The sequence below is a fragment of the Oncorhynchus nerka genome, linkage group LG16, assembly GCF_034236695.1.
Source record: "Oncorhynchus nerka isolate Pitt River linkage group LG16, Oner_Uvic_2.0, whole genome shotgun sequence".
Taxonomy (NCBI): Eukaryota; Metazoa; Chordata; class Actinopteri; order Salmoniformes; family Salmonidae; genus Oncorhynchus; species Oncorhynchus nerka.
In genome coordinates, this window is record NC_088411.1 from 5,860,478 (window position 1) to 5,882,592 (window position 22,115).

At 38.8% G+C, this 22,115-nt stretch overlaps 1 protein-coding gene and 1 long non-coding RNA gene across 2 annotated transcripts; both read right to left on the reverse strand.

Moving 5' to 3' along the window:
• Positions 1–1,931: 1,931 nt before the first annotated feature.
• Positions 1,932–20,158, reverse strand: cd37 (CD37 molecule). Its single transcript, XM_029684417.2, has 9 exons — positions 20,057–20,158; positions 19,109–19,181; positions 18,827–18,890; positions 18,191–18,321; positions 12,614–12,688; positions 11,766–11,873; positions 10,612–10,776; positions 10,289–10,372; positions 1,932–3,456 (listed from the first exon to the last, which is right to left on the reverse strand). Exons 2-9 carry the CDS (start codon positions 19,172–19,174, stop codon positions 3,379–3,381), a joined length of 771 nt encoding a protein of 256 aa, XP_029540277.1. The 5' UTR covers positions 19,175–19,181; positions 20,057–20,158; the 3' UTR covers positions 1,932–3,378.
• Positions 5,795–10,282, reverse strand: LOC115143938 (uncharacterized). Its single transcript, XR_003865738.2, has 2 exons — positions 8,600–10,282; positions 5,795–6,398 (listed from the first exon to the last, which is right to left on the reverse strand). It is a non-coding gene; the product is annotated as an uncharacterized LOC115143938 (long non-coding RNA).
• Positions 20,159–22,115: the final 1,957 nt, after the last annotated feature.

The window sequence follows — 22,115 nt, forward strand, 5'->3', positions numbered from 1 at the left end:
TCTCATATTATAACTGTAAAAAATAGTAGGCCAGGTTTATAAAACATTTTAGTGAATAATAGTTGCTTATGTTACATATATTTTAGCATTATAGTTATACAGCACTGTTTAAGCTTAAACTCCTGACAAAAGCTGTCCCACTTCTGAGGACTTGTTGCAACTAAAATGTCTGAGCTGGTAAATAGAATAGCTAATAGAACAGTAAGATAACCGAAATAACAAGTCAGTATCGACACATCTTTGGAACAGATTCCAGGTCATGTATTGTCTGTCTAACAATAGTCTGCCCCTGGAGAGCCTCTTGACAGTCTTGACACAATAATGGACCTAGGAGGTTGAATAACCCTATTTCACTATTACATCACCTTGTAAACCGAACGCTGAATGCCACTATGAAGGAAGTAAATACTAGTCAACCGATCGTGATTTAGCATGCAGCCAGCAGAAAGCAGCCCCAGAAAGCAGCCAGCAGAGAGCAGCCAGCAGAAAGCAGCCAGCAGAAAGCAGCATGCAGCCAGCAGAAAGCAACCAGCACAAAGCAGCCAGCAGAAAGCAGCATGCAGCCAGCAGAAAGCAGCCAGCAGAAAGCAGCCAGCAGCATGCAGCCAGCAGAAAGCAGCCAGCAGATAGCAGCCAGCAGAAAGCAGCCAGCAGAAAGCAGCATGCAGCCAGCAGAAAGCAGCACGCAGCCAGCAGAAAGCAGCATGCAGCCAGCAGTAAGCAGCCAGCAGAAAGCAGCATGCAGCCAGCAGAAAGCAGCATGCAGCCAGCAGAAAGCAGCCAGCAGGAAGCAGCCAGCAGAAAGCAGCCAGCAGAAAGCAGCCAGCAGAAAGCAGCATGCAGCCAGCAGAAAGCAGCATGCAGCCAGCAGAAAGCAGCCAGCAGAAAGCAGCCAGCAGCATGCAGCCAGCAGAAAGCAGCATGCAGCATGTGTGCATTTTACAATCAGAGCAAAAAAAATTGAACAATAGTTCAGCCACAGACGATTAGGGACAAAATGGTGCATTTATCAGGCGTGCTTGCTGAACTTTGGAAATTGTTCATACTTCGTCTTATTCTCTTTATTCTCCTTATTCTTATTCTCCTTCCACTGCTACCTGTAGCGCCAAAACCATAAAAGCTACCAACACCAAAACAACTTTAAAACACCAATACTGCCACTGATCAGGTTGATTGAATACAATTATTTGATACTACTTGTACTTTTCACACTACAACCATATTTGCATAAACCCCTATGCATTTCAATGGCCATAGACATGAATGGTAAATTCTGGTCATAACTAGTCTTCAATCATTTTATATTTTACTGCAGTGGGTGTTAGAGGTTAACCTAGGGATCATGATTGGGTCTCTACCAAATGTTTGATGTATTAGAATAATTGATTATGCTTATGTGGTATTAATAAAAGGGGAGGGGTTATAAGACCCCAGACTACAGATTAACAATATATATACATTATGAGGTTTATTGTTCCACAGTACTTTTCTAGTCTCTCTGCCTCCTATAAAGAAACTATCTGTGAAATGTGTGACTGTGAAGACAGAACTCTGCAGGGGAGTGCACGAGATAAGAGATTAGTCAGACATTCCACTATAAATCAACTTGGACATTTACTACTAAGATTTTAGATAACGCTAAAAGCCTTGTTTATATAGTTGTGTAGGCATGGTTTTGGTCTCATGAGTAGAAGGTAATGACGTAGGCAGTGACATCACTAGGGCTGGACTTCGGGTTTAATAAAATAACATGGGACATTTTCTTTGATACAGAACTTACTTGGAAACATGCGTAATGTTCCTGTTGTCAACTTCTGTCTGCAATTGCATTAATAAAGGTTTTGAATGATTTCATTAAAGATATTGTCATAATGCTAATTTCACCAATGAGCCAATGATTGACAAGGAAACAAATCCCAACATGGGCTAAATCAGAGTCTTTCTTGGTAGTCTTAAACAACTTTACTTTGAAACAAAAGTATACACCTCACAGGCATGGTTATTGGCTAAATAAAAAGAAGACACTTGTAACATGTGCATCCTAATATTAAACTTGATATACCTGACAGAACACTGAAATATAACAAAACTGTTTAACATAGAAACACCGGATTTTCTGCATCTTCAAAAAAAACATGTTTATTAATTATGAAATTATGAAAAATATGAATAACATTCCACCCATGAAGCCACTAGGTCATTTGACTGCATGAAAGGGCTTCACTAGAAACACCATTCAAATGTACAGACCGGTGTAAAATAGTGTGCTTGTATAAAGCTTTTTGATACCATTGATACTTTTTTAACTAGAACCATTTTAAATGTTCATAAAAGCTCCATAGGCTTGAATGGGAAGTATTTCGATTCGCTAATTCTCTTGAACAGTTAAATCTACAAACACCAAACCAATGTTGGCATGTTCAAATTGACTCAACTTAGATTGCTTGTCAAAAGATTGTGATGCTATTTGTACTTTTGAAATATAACAATTTTAAACAAGCATAAAAGCTCCATATACTTCTAAGGCAAAATGTGGATTCAACACTGCTCTTGATCCATTTCAGATACTAACACCAACCCAACGTTAACATGTGCCGACTAACTCAACTTACTATGTTTTTCAAATTATTTTTGATACGATTGTACTTTTTGAACGATAACCATATTAAAGGTGTTTAAATCTCTATAGGCTTCAAAGCTACAAACACCAACCCAACGTTCAAATGTGGAGACTGATCAAACTAAAATGGATCCAACACAGCTTTTTGCTACCATTCATATTCCATAAACTATAAAGCTTGTTGTAATCCCATACATTTTAATGGCGGAATGCAATCTTCAACATTCTGAACTGAAATCACTGCCACAAACATTCAGAATGTTCCACATTTTGAGAGCTTTATAAACATTCTATGGCTTATGATGATATAGTACTTACAAACCAGCCCAAAATAGGTCACTATAGCTAACACATAGCCTATGAAAACCCTATTAAAACCTTTACTACTTCTACCATCACTACTGCTGTCAGTACTACTACTACTGATGCATGATTTGAGGCTTCTATAATCTGCGATGAATTTAGCTATAAACTAGAAAAGGACATTAACCGAAGTAAATGTGCGTACTTGCTTCTCTTGAAGCACTTATGGTTATGAAATAGTAGTAGTAGACACAGCAATGTAATGTATCAATACAACAAATTAAGTTATGAAGAAATTAGCAAGAATGAAGGAGTTATATCAAAGCAATCGAATAATTAAGTACACTCAAATTTTAACAATGAATAATGCAACTATCTATTTTTTATTTCGCTTTATAAACATAGAAACACAAATTATATCATTCATAGATGTTTATGCAGCACTCTGTCCTACTTTATGAGTATTGCATCAGCATGCTGTAATCCAGGCTGGTCCATCTATACAGACACATCGAAAGGGTCATACCACATAGCTAGAGAGAGAGAGAGAGAGGGAGAGAGAGAGAGAGAGAGAGAGAGAGAGAGAGAGAGAGAATAATTAACATATACATGCATAACCTATGGGCCCCCCGTCCATTTGCACATGAGCATCATAGATGGGAGATCATTTGGGGGCCACTTTGGGATTCAGAAATTCAACAGTGAGTCAAAACGTTTTTCCCCACCCCTGATCTATATACATCTTTATAAAAACCATGTGGACAAATTCTGACCAACATATTAGATCAATGAATCAGATTTTTTGGTATTACAGTAGGTATCGTAAGTACTCATCCCCCTTGGATTTCTTCACATTTTACTGTGTTACAAAGTGGGATTTAAATAGATGGAATTGGACAGTTTATAAAATAATAATAATTAAACACTTCTAAAGTATATTCTAAAATATCATTTTCATTTACAAAGCAAATTACAGACTCCTCTTTCAATCTGTGTATTTCTCCAAAACTCAGTTGTCCTGAGGATTCGCAGAATGCCAGGACCTAAGATCAATGGAGACACTCAAGTTTTTGAATTCTATATCTCCTTACACATTCACAAAAATAGTCATGGCCTCTGAACCTTCCAGCTGCCTACTGGACCCTATTCCAACTTAACTACTGAAACAGCTACTTCCTGTGCTTGGCCCTCCTATGTTGAACATAATAAACAGCTCCCTGTCCTCCGGATTTGGACCAGACCCACTAAAAGTGGCAGTAAAATGCCTCTCCTGAAAAAGTCAAACCTTGACCTGGCAAATGTAAAAAACTAAAGACAACTGACATTTACTCCTGAGGTCCTGACCTGTTGCACCCTCTACAACCACTGTGATTATTATTTGACCCTGCTGGTCAGCTATGACCATTTGAACATCTTGAAGAACAATCTGGCCTAAATGGCCATGTACTCTTATAATCTCCACCTGGCACAGCCAGAAGAGGACTGGCCACCCCTCAGAGCCGGGTTCCTCTCTAGGTTTCTTCCTATGTTCCTGCCTTTCTAGTGAGTTTTCCCTAGCCACTGTGCTTCTACATCTGCATTGCTTGCTGTTTGGGGTTTGAGGCTGGGTTTCTGTATAAACACGTTGTGACATCTGCTGATGTAAAAAGGGCTTTACAATGCATTCGGAAAGTATTCAGACTAATTGACTTTTTCCACATTTTGTTAGGTTACAACCTAATTCTGAAATGGATTAAATAATGTTTTTCCATCATTGATCTACACACAATACCCCATAATGACAAAGACAAAACAGTAAAAAAACATTTTCAACTGAAATATCTTATTTACATAATTATTCAGACTCCTTGCTATGAGACTCGAAATTGAGCTCAGGTGCTTCATGTTTCCATTGATCATCATTGAGATGTTTCTACAATGTTATTGGAGGCCACCTGTGGTAAATTCAATTGATAGGACATGATTTGGAAAGGCACACACCTCTCTATATAAGGTCTCACAATTGACAGTGTCAGAGCAAACACCAAGCCACGAGGTCGAAGGAATTGTCCCTAGATCTCCGAAACAAGATTTTGTTGAGGCACAGATCTGGGGAAGGGTACCAAAAAGTGTCTGCATCATTGAAGGTCCCCAAGAACACAGTGGCCTCCATCATTCCTAAATGGGAGAAGTTTGGAACCACCAAGACTCATCCTAGAGCTGGCAAACCGCCCAAACTGAACAATAGGGGGAGAAGGGCCTTGGTCAGGGAGGTGACCAAGAACCAGATAGTCACACCGACAGAGCTTCAGAGTTCCTCTGTGGAGATGGGAGAACCTTCCAGAAGGACAACCATATCTGCAGCACTTAATCAGGCCTTTATGTTAGAGTGGTCAGGCGGAAGGCACTCCTCAGAAAAAAGCACACGACAGCCTGCTTGGAGTTTGCCAAAAGGCCCCTATAGGTCTGAGACCATGAGAAACAAGATTCTCTGATCTGATGAAACCAAGCTTGAACTTTTTGGCCTGAATGCCAAGCGTCACGTCTGGAGGAAACCTTGCACCATCCCTATCATCCACAGCATAATTGTTAACTTGGCCATGCTTAAAGAGATATTCAGTGTCTGATTTGTTCATTTTAACCATGTACCAATCACTGTTTTTCTTTGAGGCTTTCGAAAAGCTCCCTGGTCTTTGTAATTGAATCTGTGCTTAAATTCAATACTTGACTGAAGGACCTTACAGATGTTGGAGTAGTCATTCAAAATTCATATCAACCCCTATTATTTCACACAGATTGAGACCATGTAACTTATTATCTGTTACACCAAGTTTTACTTCTGAACTATTTTAGGCTTGCCTAAACAAAGGTGATGAATACTGATGCAACAACAATATTTTAGTCATTTAATTTGTGAAAATGTGTTGAATTTTCTTTTCACTTTGACTTAATGGAGTATTATGTGTAGATCAATGACAAATCACAATGAAATATTCTGGAATTTCAATCCCACTTTGTAACTCAACAAAATGGGATGAAATCCAACGGGTGAATACGTACTTATGATACGCACTGAATATGTCTTACATTTTGTCATATATCATTCATTGGTCCAATGAATTTTGAGACACAATTTTTTGTTGTTAAAGATACACATCTTTGCTCTGTCAGAGGAATATTGTTAATACCTGATCAAACCTTTTTAATTAAATGGCACTATTTTAACAAAACAGTTATTCAAAGCACACACTAAAGATTACACTGCACCACATTGAGGGACAAAGTGTTGTCATCATACCCTGCCATTTTGGACTCAGACATACTATCTAACTATTTGAAAATCAAATAAATGATTCTGTAAAACACAGGGCAGAAAAGGCCCTTGGGCAGGAACAATGCAATGCCACTTTGGCTCTCAGTCTCTATAATGTAACATCAAACCATGAAAAATGAAAGCATTCAAAATATACCTTGCCAATATTCCATATAAATATCACTGGAGGGAGTTAAATGATTCAGAAAGATTATTAATTTGAAACATAATCTGAAATTCAACCATTACATACAGTGCCTATTCAAAGTTTACACACCCTGGCACAATTTTCACATTTGGCTGCCTTAAATTTAAATCTAAAAGGGGATTCAACTGGGGTTTTCTTCCACTGATCTAAAAACTATAGAAATGTTCTGAAATGAATAAAACAAATAAGTGCTTATTGAAAAGGTCTTCCCACTCATTGCTGTGGCACATCTAAATATGTTCAGGTGATAATATTTTCAGAAACAAAATCACACAGTTTGTTGAATGAGGTCCATCTGTTATCAGAAGTAGTAGTTGTCATGATTTAAGAATAATTCATACTGTACATACAACCTCAGAGCCACCAATGAGCCTTGCAAGTATGTATGGGATACATTTAGTTTGGAATAGATCAGGGGAGGTCAAATAAAATATCCCACTGAATAACCCTTTCAGTATGGTAATTCATCTGTGGATGGTGTATCATATCACCCAGACACTGAAAAGATCTGGCCATCCTTCCTAACTGAGCTGCGGGAGAGAATGGAAACTGCTCAGGGATATCACTATGATGCTTAAGATCATTTTAAAACAGTCACAGAATGGAATGGCTGAGGTGAAAGAGCTGTGCATGGATCAACAACATTGCATTCACTCCACATTACTGGCCTATATGACAAAGTGAATCATCCATCCTGTTTGCAACAATGCCCATAATACTGCAAGAGAACATGGCCAATAAATTCACTTTTTGGCCTAAATGATAACTTCAGTTTTGGGTCTAATCCAATACAACACATCAGAGTGAAACCCTCTGTGTTTTCAAGTATTGTGGTGGCAGCATCTTGTTATGGGTCTGCTTGTCACCAACAGGAAAAACTAAATATGGAAGGAACAAAGTCCAGGTAAAAACTTAGAGGAAAACATGCCCCAGTCTTCTGAAGACTTAATCCTGGGATTGAGTTTTGTTTAACAGCTGCACAATTATGCAAATGTGACTTTACAACCTACAGTATTAAAACAAGCTGTGTAAAACTACACGTGTTATTTCCTAACAGTAAAAAAGCGTGTCAGCGTCAACTCTAATAAAGTGTTCATTTAAGTCGGAATTTGCAACACCCGTGGTGTTAGGGACCAACACTCTAGGGGTGTGAGTTTGTGAACACTGAAAGATTTTTGTTTAAAACTATTTCTGTGGGGCACTTAATTTCTAAGAAAGTGTTCAATTGAACAATGTGGGCGTTAAAATTCTGATCTCAAATTTGCTGTGTCAATCGAGTCATCTTTTACTTATTTTTTTATTTTTAATTTAATTTAATTTTGTTTTAGATTTTATTTTAAGGCAGCAAAATGGGAGAACTGTGCAAAGTGTGTGTAAACTTTCATTAGGAATTATACAGCATATATAAATATATACACTACCGTTCAAAGTGTGTGTACACTTTCATTAGGAATTATACAGCATATATAAATATATACACTACCGTTCAAAAGTTTGGGGTCACTTAGAAATGTTCTTGTTTTTAAAAGAAAAGCACATTCTTTGTCCATTAAAATAACATCAAATTGATCAGAAATACAGTGTAGACATTGTTAACTAATGTTGTAAATGACTATTGTAGCTGGAAACGGCTGATTTTTAATGGAATATCTACATAGGCGTACAGAGGCCCATCATCAGCAACCATCACTACTGTGTTCCAATGGCACGTTGTGTTAGCTAATCCAAGTTGATAATTTTAAAAGGCTTATTTATCATTAGAAAACCCTTTTGCAATTATGTTAGCACAGCTGAAGACTGCAGTGCTAATTAAAGAAGCAATACAACTGGCCTTCATTAGACTATTTGAGTATCTGGAGCATGAGCATTTGTGGGTTCGATTACAGGCTCAAAATGACAAGAATCTTCTTCTGAAACTCGTCAATCTATTCTTGTTCTGAGAAATGAAGGCTAGATATTCCATGAAAAATCATCCGTTTCCAGCTACAACAGTCATTTACAACATTAGCAATGTCTACACTGTACTTCTGATCCATTCCATGTTATTTTAATGGACAAAAAAAGTGCTTTTCTTTCAAAAACAGTGACCTCAAACTTTTGAACGCTAGTGTATATATGTCGTTTTTTAAATGTTGTATTTTTTACTGGATCACCACTACACAAAAACATGACAGACCTGGAAAGTTGAAAGTGCCTGCCTTCAGTCTTTGAGGCATGACAACATGGACATGGAGTACAACTCAAACAACAAAGAACCAGGAGACACACCCATTGGAGACACTGGGAGGAAAACATGGAGACAAAGACACAAAGCGTGGACAACTCTTATTTATAAGGGTCACTACTGGTCTTCTCTTGGTGCATTTAAACAAAACTCCAACAATATGATTGCTCCACCATAGGAGTGGTTACAGTACGTGGTGTGGTTGTTGAAGCTTCCCTAGTACACACTAAAAACAAATGGTTCTATAGAGTGCCAAATAAAGGTTACTTTGCTTGTAACTATATTTTTATTTGTTCTATAAGGAACCATGCTCATCGGGTTCTAAATGGAAGCTGAATGGTGCTATAAAGAACCATTTAATAAGCTTCTCTAAAGAGCCATTAAAAAAAGGTTCTATATAGCACCAAAAAAATAGGGGTCTGCTATGGTTACAACCCTTTTTAATGGTTCTTTGTAGAACCATACAGGCTGTTTAATTCTGTTTTCATAACCATATTATATTGTTCAAATTCTATAGGTTTTATTGTTGTTTATTAACAAGTTGAATCATGTGTAAATAGCAGGGGGTCCCTGAGGAGAGAATTGAGAACTACTGACTAAGTTAGTAAACCATTCACAACTGACCCGAAGCCATGCTTGGGTCTTTCACAATACACCTTCACTAGAGATAGTCATATATAACATGATTTAGCATAACACAACAGATTAACTCAACTGGAATGACTCTCTCACTCACGGTTGCACAAAAAAAGTTGTGTCTAAACCATGCCACAAATGATTCTAATGAGCCACCACCCCTACATTTAAATGATCACTAAAAGAGGAAAGAACCCTTTTCTGAACTGCAAATAAGCATTGAAGGGCTCCAAGGGTTCTTTGGGTCAGCATGGTTCCACATAGAGCCATCACCCTTCCCAAACAACCCTTGTTTTGTGTGTACCTACTGTTTTGTGCAATACCACACAAGACATGCCACAAGTGGTCTCTTCACAGTCGCCAAGTCCAGAACAGACTATGGGAGGCACACAGTACTACATAGAGCCATGACTACATGGAACTCTATTCCACATCAAGTAACTGAAGCAAGCAGTAAAATTAGATTTAAAAAACAAATAAAAATACACCTTATTAAACAGCGGGGACTGTGAAGCAACACAAACATTGGCACAGACACATGCATATACACACACACACATACGATAACATACGCACTATACATACACATGGACATAGTACTGTAGATATGTGGTAGTGGTGGAGTAGGGGCCTGAGGGCACACAGTGTGTTGTGAAATCTGTGAATGTATTGTAATGTTTTTAAAATTGTATAAACTGCCTTAATTTTTGCTGGACCCCAGGAAGAGTAGCTGCTGCTTTGGCAGCAGGTAGCGGGGATCCATAATAAATACAAATACTACGGGAGCGACTATGTTGTGAGGATATACACATTCTCAGACCACCTATGGAGGGTCAATATGACCATTCACTGAAACTGAAAGCCACTGACCTCTAAACATTTGTTGCTTCTTAATGATTCTAACCATTTTGATTACAACTAACTTTCCTGTGAGAATACTTTGGGTTTAGAATATTGTGATTTCTGACCCGGTTTGTCAAGTTGAGATGAGATTATCCAATTTACCTCCACCGCCATCACAGCAAGTAGCACGGCAAAAATAATGAGCATATTCTCGTCCAACCACTCTCTAATACTCTCTCTGCACCCCTGTAACAGAGAAGTTAAAGCAATCAGTAAAATACCAGGAAATATCAAACTTCTCAGTTAAGGTAGAGAATGTGCTTAACTCTAAATCATCTTCTTTAAACAAGTCAAAAAGGGTGCTTGGGGCCAGAAATAGATCACATACAAATGAAAACAACATACAAGTTTGCTGGCCTTTAAAAAAATGTTGTTATATCAAATGTAACACATTTGAAGTAAGGCCATGAGTCAGGCCCACTTACTTTTTGATAGATGCCACACGCTGTGTAATTTGAAAAAGGCCGGATGTCATTGCAGTCACACATTTCATAAGAATTGGAGGCATTCTGGGTGTTATTGATGGGGTGGTAACAGGAGCAGGGTGCCTCCACCCAGATCTTTGGTCCTGTCCATCCACAACAATGAATCTGCACGGTTGTAAGAGAAGGAGATAATGCTTAATCTAACACTCTATCAAAGTCTAAGGCGAGATTCAAACCATGCAGACAACTGACCATCGTACTGCACTTGACACACTGCAATCCTGATTCGGACGTAATTTCCATGGTGGAAATTGCCATTGGGTCGCGCATCAGCTAACCATACCTGTTCTTAAATGACTTCTTAGATCACAAATGTGTTATATGCCAAATTCAAACATCGATGATCCAACTTCATTATATAAATCACTTCATTCACGTGGAAATGAAATCATGCATCAAGTTAGAAGACACCTATGTTGAAGTGGGCTTTGTGGAGGCTTAATTACCGTTACTGTGGTTACACCACCTACACAACACAAACATTCAACAAGTCAAGTGCAATAGCAAAAATCTGTGTGGGTTTGAATCGCGGCCTACATTTAGTTGAACTAGATTCTATCATAGATGCCCTGTCAAAATTAATTCACACATATCAAGTGTCAGCAGCAACTCAGTTTAAAGTTAAGATTAGTTTGTTGTAGTTTTGATGATATTTGGAGCATGTGTAGGGAACTATCCAAACAAACCATGACTCTTAAAGAATTAGGTTGATCCATTCCAATTGATAATCATAGTTAACTGACTGGATGTATTGAGTGTTATTCCAGATGCTCAAAGCACTTTAACATTAACGTATGGTGGAAACTCAACTCATCCTTAATTAACCAATGTTTAGCACCCACTAGAGTGATGCCTCAGCAGCCATTTTAAGACAGAAAGCTCACCATACGTTAGCTTTCACAGTGGAAAGGTGATAAGGGATTTATGCCAATTAGGAATCAGGGGTTGATTTTGTGGCCATGACAATACGTGGTCAGGTTGGGAATTTAGCCAGTACATCGGGGGTTAACACCCCTACTCTTCAATACCTCAGTTCAACATCTCATCCAAAGGACAAATGACCAACTGGCAGTGTATACTACTGCATGTATTACCTCCTGCTGAACGTAGTCCAGAGTCTTCTCCAAGTTCAGATAGTTGGACTCATTCTTGCCAAATGATGCAATGAGATGAAGGACATGCTCTTCGACTTTGCTTTCAAACTAGAACAAAATGCGTGAGAAAGAAATGAGATGCCTTTCAAAAGTCACTCCAACTATTGTGTAAATAACATACCCACTGATATCGACTTACAAGGTCCCCTTTCAACCCATTCACCAGGTAACAAAAAAGGTTTTTTCTTTCGTGGCACACCCCGAGAAAAACTAGGCTATTGCATACACAGAATGTGAGGCTGTGGAATTAGATATAATAGCAGTGTCCCTTTTAGGCAACAATATTATTTTCAAAATCTCCCTGCATTGATGATTGTCACATCATTATGAAATGCGTATGTATTTGACTTGCTCCTAGCAGTGGCTCAGTAGGTAGAGCATGGCACTTCCATTGCCAGGGTTGTGGGTTCGTATTCCCACGGGGATGTATGAGCTTCGGCTAAATTACTCAATTGCAAATGTAAAATGTGGCAAGCGGAGAAAAGACGGAAACCTGGTCATAGGGAGACAAATGATTTACCATAGATATATAACTAGTTCAGGAAGTCATCTTTATTGTCACAAATCTTTGAATATCTTTGTAATTCATGAATAAGGGTGAACCAACACAATCTTGAGTGCCAGTCATGATTTAATAGTTTAAATAGTGTCATTGTTGATTGTGATGTGTAACTATGGTCAAATAACACCAAGGATTGTGTGAATTTAAGCATTGTACATGGCTCGTGTGAAGATAAGTACATAAGTAAGCGTAGTTACTCAGGTAATATCATAGGTAAATGTCTTACTGAAGTCCTCTGAGTGAAGAGCAGAACCGCTCCCACAATCTGAGCAGCAAGAAGGATGGAGAGCAGGAAGAAATACTGTAAAGATGAGCAATAGTTAGAGTAGATCAATCACTGCCATATTTGTATGTGCTGCTGCATCATTTATTTGTTTGTGTTTTAGGTGTGTGTAACCTACACAAGTTTGGACATACAGTGGGGCAAAAAAGTATTTAGTCAGCCACCAATTGTGCAAGTTCTCCCACTTAAAAAGATGAGAGAGGCCTGTAATTTTCATCATACTGTAGGTACACTTAAACTATAACCGACAAAATTAGAAAAAAAATCCAGAAAATCACATTGTAGGATTTTTAATGAATTTATTAGCAAATTATGGTGGAAAATAAGTATTTGGTCAATAACAAAAGTTTATCTCAATACTTTGTTATATACCCTTTGTTGGCAATGACAGAGGTCAAACGTTTTCTGTAAGTCTTCACACGGTTTTCACACACTGTTGCTGGTATTTTGGCCCATTCCTCCATGCAGATCTCCTCTAGAGCAGTGATGTTTTGGGGCTGTTGCTGGGCAACATGGCTAGGCCTTAAATCACTGACCACAACAGGCGCTTATTAGAGCCAGGCGTCTATTTGAGCCAGGGGTTTATTTCCTTAATCCACACAGCTTTTGCTTATTTGTATAGTTTGTTTAATTCCAGCATTCACTTTCTGCATCTTAGTACATTTCTTAATTTCCTGCACTAATGTGTTATCCTTTACTCACAGTGTTTTGTTTCTTTTGTCTTAGTATGCCTCTATTTTGGATGAAAAATTACTTGTACTTCGCAGAATAATTATTCTCCTCTTTGACTGTCCATTTTCTTTTGAATTTAGACCTGGTGTTTCTTTGAAACAGGCATTTATTTGCTGAAATGTGTGCTATTACCCGGCTATTAAATGGGACAGGAGATATTTGAGACTCAGTGTTTATTTTAAGTTTTACATTAACAGAACAATAAACCAGGTTCCATCCAACCTTTTTATGTGAGTAAAGTACATTTCGGATAACAGACAATTTGTCAGTAAATTTCCAAATGTCTACAAACACTTTTATGGGAAAATATTGATATATCACATCATATGGAAGTAAACTTGGAGTCACATGATATGTTGTGTGGTCCTCCCACTACGACTCGGGAAACCATGAACATTATTAGGCTACAGATGAAATAAGTTATGATGAACTTCACAGGGTGGTGAAGTACACGGTGATGAGCTTGATGCTCCTTTACAATAAATATTGACAGTCTTATTCTGGTGACATGATAATCGATGCTTGGCTTCTGTTTGACAAATACAAATAATTGTACTTTTTCATCCATAAAAAAAAGTGGGTTCCTCAAGGGTTCTTTGGGTAGGGCGGTGGTTCTATGCGGAACCATAACAACTTAAAGAACTCTTTGGGCTCTTGAATGGTTCTTTACAGTTCAGAAAAAGGTTCTTTGCTCTTTTGGTAATATTACAAGTTTAGCTCATCTGGTAGGCTTGTGTCACTGGGTAGCTCTCGGCTGTGCTTCCCTTTGTAGTCTGTAATGGTTTGCAAGCCCTGCTACATCTGATGAGCATCAGAGCCGGTGTAGTGCGACTTGATCTTAGTCCTGTATCGATGCTTTGCCTGTTTGATGGTTCATCGAAGGGCATAGCGGGATTTCTTATCAGCCTCTGGGTTAGAGTCCCACTCCTTGAAAGCGGCAGCTCTAGCCTTTAGCTCAGTGCGGATGCTGCCTGTAATCCATGGCTTCTGGTTGGGGTACGTACGTACGGTCACTGTGAGGACGACGTCATCGATGCACTTATCGATGAAGCCAATGACAGACGTGGTGTACTCGTCAATGCCATTGGAGGAATCCCAGAACATATTCCAGTCTGTGCTAGCAAAACAGTCCTGTAGCTTAGCATCTGCTTCATCTGACCACTTTTTTATTGATCTAATTACTGGTGCTTCCTGCTTTAATTTTTGCTTGTAAGCAGGAATCAGGAGGATGGAGTTATGGTCAGATTTTCCAAATGGAGGGTGAGGGAGAGCTTTGTATGCTTCTCTGTGTGTGGAGTATAGGTGGTCCAGAGTTTTTGGTTGCACATTTAACATGCTGATAGAAATTTTCTAAAACTGATTTAAGTGACCCTGCATTAAAGTCCCCGGCTACTAGGAGCGCCGCCTCTTCTTGTTTTCTTATGGCGGAATTCAATGCTATCTTAGTGCCAACCTCTGACTGAGGTTTTATGTAAACAGCTACGAAAAATACAGATGAGAACTCTCTCAGTGGGTAGTGTGGTTTACAGCTTATCATGATATACTCAACCTCAGGCGAGCAACAGCTAGAGACTTCCTTAGATATAATGCACCAGCTGTTATTTACAAAAATACTAGTCTGTCTCCCCTTGTCTTACCAGACGCCACTGTTCTACCCTGGCGGTACATCGTATAACCAGCCAGCTGTGTGTTGATATTGTCGTTGTTCAGCCACAACTCCGGAAAGCATAAGATGTTACAGTTTTTAATGTCCCGTTGGTAGTTTAAGCTTCCCCGTGATTTTATTGTCCAAAGATTGCATGTTTGTTAGCAGAATTGAGGGAAGTGGGGGTTTATTCGATCGCCTCCGACTTCTCAGAAGGCAGCCTGCTCTCCGGCCTCTCTTTCTCCACCTCCTCTTCACGCAGATCACGGGGGTCGGCGTCTGTTCCCTAGGGAGCCGTATATTCTCTGCCTCGGGCTCGTCAGAGTCGCGAAAGAAGAAAAAGGATTCTGATAGTCCGTGGTGAGGAATTGCAGTCCTGATGTCTAGAAGTTATTTTCGGTCATAAGAGACGATAGCAGCAACATTATGTACAAAATGAGTAAATAAATGAAGTTACAAACAACGCAAATAAAACAAACAAAAAAATACAATCGATTGGGGGCACGTAAAACGTCTGCCTTCTGCTCCGGTGCCATCTTACATTTGCTATATAACGTTAAATGTTTTGTGACAAAACCATTAGTACAGTTGAAAATGCGAAGCAAACCCGTTTAACTTGCATTCTTTTAGTTAAATTTAACCACAAAAGTTATTTTTACGTGCACTACGTCCTCACGCACAGCCGTTTACCCACAACAAGTCAATTTGATGGAAACATCTCATAACACAACAAAAACTGGAAAAAGTCAAGGGATGTGAATCATTTCCGATGGTAGGAGTGAATGGATAGGGTTTATAAAAATCATTAGGGCAAGTGTTTCATCAGCGTTCTGTAAAATGTAAATTCTACAAATGTCACGACAGGCCTGATGATAACAGCAAATATTGATGTACAGTGCTTTCAGAAATTATTCAGACCCCTTCCCTTTTTCCACATTTTGTTACGTTACAGCCTTATTCTAGAATGGATTAAATACATTTTTCCTTATCAATCTACCCACAATACCCGTAATTGTCATGAATCCCGCCGAAGATGGTGCCTCTTCCTGTTCGGGTGGCGCTCGGCGGTCGTCGTCGCCGGCCTACTAGCTGCCATCGATTCCCTTTCCTTTTGTTTCTGTTAGTTGAGTCTAATTGGTTACACCTGTTTTGAGTTTAGTTTAGTTTGTAGGCTATTTAAGGGCACTAGGCCCGCTGGGTATTGTGCGGGCTTGTTCTCTGTTTATTGGTGTTGGTTGATTAGTGTGATCTCTATTTTCCAGTTTTCCAGGACAGTTTTAGTCCTGTTTATTTGGACGGGTTGTTTCATGCGCCCTTGTGTTTTTGCATGTCTGTTTTTCCGCTGTCATTGGAATAAAAATATCCACGTACGGAACTACCTGCTCTCTGCGCTTGACTCCTCCACCCACCATTCGTAGAAGTCATAACAGTAATGACAAAGTGAAAACAGGTTTTTGGATTTTTTTTGTGCAAATGTATATATATATATAAAAAAACAGAAATACCTTATTTACATAAATATTCAGACTCTTTGCTATGAAATTGAGCTCAAGTGCATCCTGTTTCCATTGATCATCCTTGAGATGTTTCTACAACTAGATTGTAGTCCACCTGTGGTAAATTCAATTGATTGGAAATTATTTGGAAAGGCACACACTTGTCTATATAAGTTTCCACAGATGACAGTGCATGTCAGAGCAACCAGCAAGCCATAAAGTCAAAGGAATTATCCATAAAGCACCCAGATATGATTGGGTTGAGGCTCAGATCTGGGGAAGTATACCAAAAAATGTATGGAAAGTCCCCAAGAACAGTGGCCTCCATCATTCTTAAATGGAAGAAGTCTGGAACCACCAAGAGGAATCGGGGAAGAAGGGCCTCGATCAGGGAGGTGACCAAGAACCTGACGGTCACTCTGACAGTTCCTCTGTGGAGATGGGAGAACCTTCCAGAAGGACAACCATCTCTGCAGCCCTCCACCAATCAGGCCTTTATAGTAGAGTGGCCAGACAGAAGCCACTTTTCAGTAAAAGGCACATGACAACCTGCTTGGAGTTTTCAAAAAGTCACCTAAAGGACTCAGACCATGAGACACAAGATTCTCTGATCTAATGAAACCAAGATTGAACTCTTTGGCCTGAATGCCAAGCGTCACATCTGGAGGAAACGTGGCACCATTCCTACGCATCGGTGGGGGCAGCATAATGCTGTGGGTATATTTTTCAACAGAAGGGACTGGGAGACTAGTCAGGATCGAATGAAAGCTGAACAGAGAAAAGTACAGAGAGTTCCTTGATGAAAACATACTTCAGAGTGCTCATGACCTTAGACTGGGCCAACGGTTCACCTTCCAACAAGACAACGACCCTAAGCACACAGCCAAGATAAAACAGGAGTGACTTTGAGTCTTTGAATGTCCTTGAGTGGCCCAGCCAGAGCCCAGACTTGAACCCGATCAAACGTTTCTGGATAGACCTGAAAATAGCTGTGCAGCGACGCTCCCCATCCAACCTGACAGAGCTAAGGAGGATCTTCAGAGAAGAATGGGAGAAACTCCCCAAGTACAGGTGTACCAAGCTTGTAGCGTCATACCCAAGAAGACTTGAGGCTGTAATCGCTGCCAAAGGTGCTTCAACAAAATACGGAGTAAAGGGTCTGAATACTTATGTAAATATTTAAGTTTTTTATTTTTAGAGTTTTGCAAATATGTTTTGTCATTATGTGTAAGTTGATGAGGGGAAAACCAATTAAATCAATTTTAGAATAAGGTAACGTTACAAAAAGTGGAAAAAGTCAAGGGGTCTGAATACTTTCCAAATGCACTATAATAACCATCATATCGAAGTATGTTGTGTTGTCCTCGCACTACGACTCGGGAAAGCGTACAGTTCATTAGGCTACAAATGAAATAATTTATGATCAACTTCACAGGGTGGTGAAAGTACACGGTGATGATCTTGATGCTCCTTTACAATAATTATTGATGGTTTTAGTTTGGTGACATGATAATCGATGCTTGGCTGCCCTTTGACAAATACAAAAAAATCTCGCTCTTTCATCCATAATAATCTTGTCATGTACACACAAAATGATTTTTTACAAATGCACTCAGAGCTTGTCAGCTGTTTTGAATGATTTCTTACCATTCCTAACATGCATTTCACCTCCTTCAATGCACCCAGACACCCAATGAAGCCCAACGACATCGTAGCACTTCCACCAATGATCAGAAAATAGGAGAAGACAGGAAAAGACATATATGGAGGGGCAGGCACTGTAAAAAGAGGAAATAACATCATTAGAGATACTTGTTGCTCATACGGGTATGGGTTGCCAGCAGTAATAGCTGTACCGTGCACTCAACTTTGAAATAAGAATTGGACCAGTGTCAAACCAAAGCACAATCATGTCTCAATTTGAAAACAAATATGGGGTTAAAGTAGACCTATTATTTGACTAGCTTGTGAATATAATGTGTAGCTTACAGGCTTGTCTGTTTTGAATGAATAAACTCATCTTTCTTAATATAAATTCCAAAAAAGCATGTTTTGGAGGGACATCAGGAATGAAAATACTGTGATTTTGTTCATGAGATCCAAAAGTGAATCAGAAAGACAATTCCTAGTGTATAAAAAAGGACTATCTCAGGGAATGTTATTCCTATATTACTACAAATACATCATTGTATATAAGGATATTTGCGTGTGGAAATATTACATGATGTATTATTACATATTGTCATTCATTGTGAGGAGTGGTTGATGAAAACAGAAACTCACTGAAGAAGCTTGTCTCAGCAAGGACTATCCATATCCCAAGTGACAGAAGGAGGGCGCCCACACACTGGTGGGAGGGTGATATCTTATTGCATTGCACAATAAATACATCTCTCAACTAAGAATTCATTTCACCTATCAATAGATATTTCGACAGACTTCAAGCAAGTTCAATCAACCTGCAAATATACAGAGTGTACTTTTATCAGTGAATTTGGGCAACAGTTACCACCATTCTTATGTCTAGCAGGATAAACATTTAAATAAGTGAATGATCAAACTTACAGCAAAAAGGAGATTGAAAAGGAATAGGAAATATTTGATGAGATCAATACAGCCTTGGGATGCCATTCTGTATCTGAAAAATAAGACACACAATCACAGTCATTATGGAGTTGTTCACTGCTTTGTTATTTGAATGGCCGTTTGGACTGCGTTTCTGCTTCCGACACAGCATTAACATTCTACAAGTCGAGTGCAGTGTAATGTTGGTCATCGACGTTTGTTTGAATCCTTGCCAATGTGGTTTCAAAGGTTGGTGGTCAATGGGTGGAAAATCAATGCTCTCTGTTATTAGTAATAGACCAGCGCGGGTGTTTGGCTGAGGGTTAACACCAACAACTCTGGACCACATGTTATACTCGCTTCAGAGAGACACGGGTGTGCTTCTCGAGCCAACATTTCCATTCCGCCTCCATCTTTCTACCCCTCTCCTTCCTTCTGTCTAGATAAAATACGAAAGGGGATACGGAATGGGATTTTTTTTTTTTAACCAGGGGTGTCATATACCCTTCTCCTAGGTGATTACAACCCAACATATTATATTTCCCTCCAAGGTGATGAATTATTTAGTCCCCTTCATACAGCTCTCCAACACTAACTTAATGTCAATGTAGACAAGACGTTATTACTTTCATGATACATTTATAAATAGCTGTTTTTAGCAATTGTTGTTTTCCTAAATATTTTCCATCTTGCAATATTACACAACAATTAACCACATCTTTCTGTTTGAACCTGAATACAAGTCCCATCTTCAGTGTGAAGCCTTTGTTGGTTTTGTCATTTGTCATTTGTAAGCTTCCATGATTAGTTTACCAAAGAATGTCTGCATAGAAAGCATTTAAAATCCTACAGTATCACATATATCTTGATTTGCCCTCAAGATATCCATCTCTTTGATATTAAATTAACTGCTCATTTCTAAACTTGAAATACACATTCTTTTCTTACCTGTAATGAGAAGTAACAAATGAACCGATAAAAGCAGAAATGGGTTTTGAGCGAGACGGTACAGGAAAAAACAGGGTGGTTACACAGATACAAATAGAACATGCAAATGAACTGTCACAGCTGAGCAAATATTACAAACCATATATTTTCACTTTCCTCCCAGATGTTTTTTCAGTTGGTTTTTAATATCCCATATTCAATAGGTTAAATTTGCCTTGAATTTTTGTTTGACCAGCGTAAGTACACTCGCTGTAACCAATCTACCTGCTTAATTAAAAATTAATGAAACCAGGAAGAGGAAAAAGGGTAGCTTATATTTTTTTTGTCAACCACAATCTAAACTACTTCATATGACTTAACTAATTAGATATAATTAGTTATGACATTTCCCAGAGCACCGGTTTGGTCCTGTTGTAGCAACCTTTGAGAAAGTCCTTGTGGTAATTGTAGGCTTGATATTCCTTAAATTCCTGAATCATTACTATTTAGAAGACTTTACAATGTGGTTAAAAACATTTCTCAGTATGAACAGTGTGCTGAAACAAACAATTGGGAACATTTTGTTCAGGTTTAGCCTACACTACCGGTCCAAAGTTTCAGAACACCTACTCATTCAAGGGGTTTTCTTTATTTGTACTATTGCCTATATTGTAGAATAATAGTGAAGACATCCAAACTATGAAATAACACATATGGAATCATGTAGTAACCACAAATGTGTTAAACAAATCTAAATTTATTTTATATTTGAGATTCTTCAAATAGCCACCCTTTGCCTTGATGAAAGCTTTGCACACTTTTGGGATTCTCTCAACCAGCTTCATGAGGTAGTCACCTGGAATGCATTTCAATTAACAGGTGTGCCTTCTTAAAAGTTAATTTGTGGAATTTCTTTCCTTCTTAATGTGTATGAGCCAATCAGTTGTGTTGTGACAAAGTGTGTGTGTGTGTGGGGGGGGGGGGGGGGGTATACAGAAGATAGCCCTATCTGTTAAAATACCAAGTAATGTGGCAAGAACAGCTCAAATAAGCAAAGAGAATCGACAGTCCATCATTATGTTAAGACATGAAGGTCAGTCAATCTGTAAAACTTATAAAGTTTCTACAAGTGCAGTCACAAAAACAAAAACCATCCAGCGTTATGATGAAACTGGCTCTCATGAGGACCGCCACAGAAATGAAAGACCCAGAGTTACCTCTGCTGAAGAGGATAACTTCTTTGGAGTTATCAGCCTCAGAAATTGCAGCCCAAATAAATGCTTCAGAGTTCAAGTAACAGACACATCTCAACATCAACTGTTCAGAGGAGACTATGTGAATCAGGCCTTCATGGTCGAATTGCTGCAAAGAAACCACTACTAAAGGACACCAATAAAAAGAAGAGACTTGTTTGGGCCAAAAAACACAAGCAATGGACATTAGATTGTCTGTGATTTATTTAGAATTTAAGAGACACTTAACCAGCATGGCTACCCCAAAATTCTGCAACATTCTGCCGCCATCCTATCTGGTTTGGGCTTAGTGGGACTATAATTAATTTTTTAACAGGACAATAACCCAACACACCTCCAGGCTGTTTAAGGGCTATTTGACCAAGAAGGAGAGTGATGGAGTGCTGCATCAGATGACCTGGCCTCCACAATCCCCCGACCTCAACCAAATTGAGATGGTTTGGGATGAGTCGGACCGCAGAGTGAAGGAAAAGCAGCCAACAAGTGCTCAGTGTAAGTAGGAACTCCTTCAAGACTGTTGGAAAAGTTTTCCAGGTGAAGCTGGTTGAGAGAATGCCAAGAGTGTGCAAAGCTGTCATCAAGGCAAAGGGTGGCTATTTAAAGAATCTTAAATGTAAAATATATTTTGATTTGTGTAACACTTTTTTGGTTACTACATGATTCCATATGTGTTATTTCATAGTTTTGATGTCTTCACTATTATTCTAGAATGTAGAAAATAGTACAAATAAAGAAAACCCCTTGAATGACTAGGTGTTCTAAAACTTTTAACCGGTAGTGTAAGTGAATAATTATCAATCATAAACATTCACCTGATTTTCCATTTG

What these genes read in the sequence shown, in the direction of transcription:
- cd37 (XM_029684417.2), bottom strand. Translation starts at nt 19,174, where the DNA reads ATGGCATCCCAAGGCTGTATTGATCTCATCAAATATTTCCTATTCCTT. An exon ending in TGCTGAGACAAGCTTCTTCA is followed by an intron (nt 18,322 to 18,826) that starts GTGAGTTTCTGT and finishes CTCTTTTTACAG; the next exon opens with TGCCTGCCCCTCCATATATG. An exon ending in CGTGTGGCATCTATCAAAAA is followed by an intron (nt 10,373 to 10,611) that starts GTAAGTGGGCCT and finishes TCTCTGTTACAG; the next exon opens with GGGTGCAGAGAGAGTATTAG.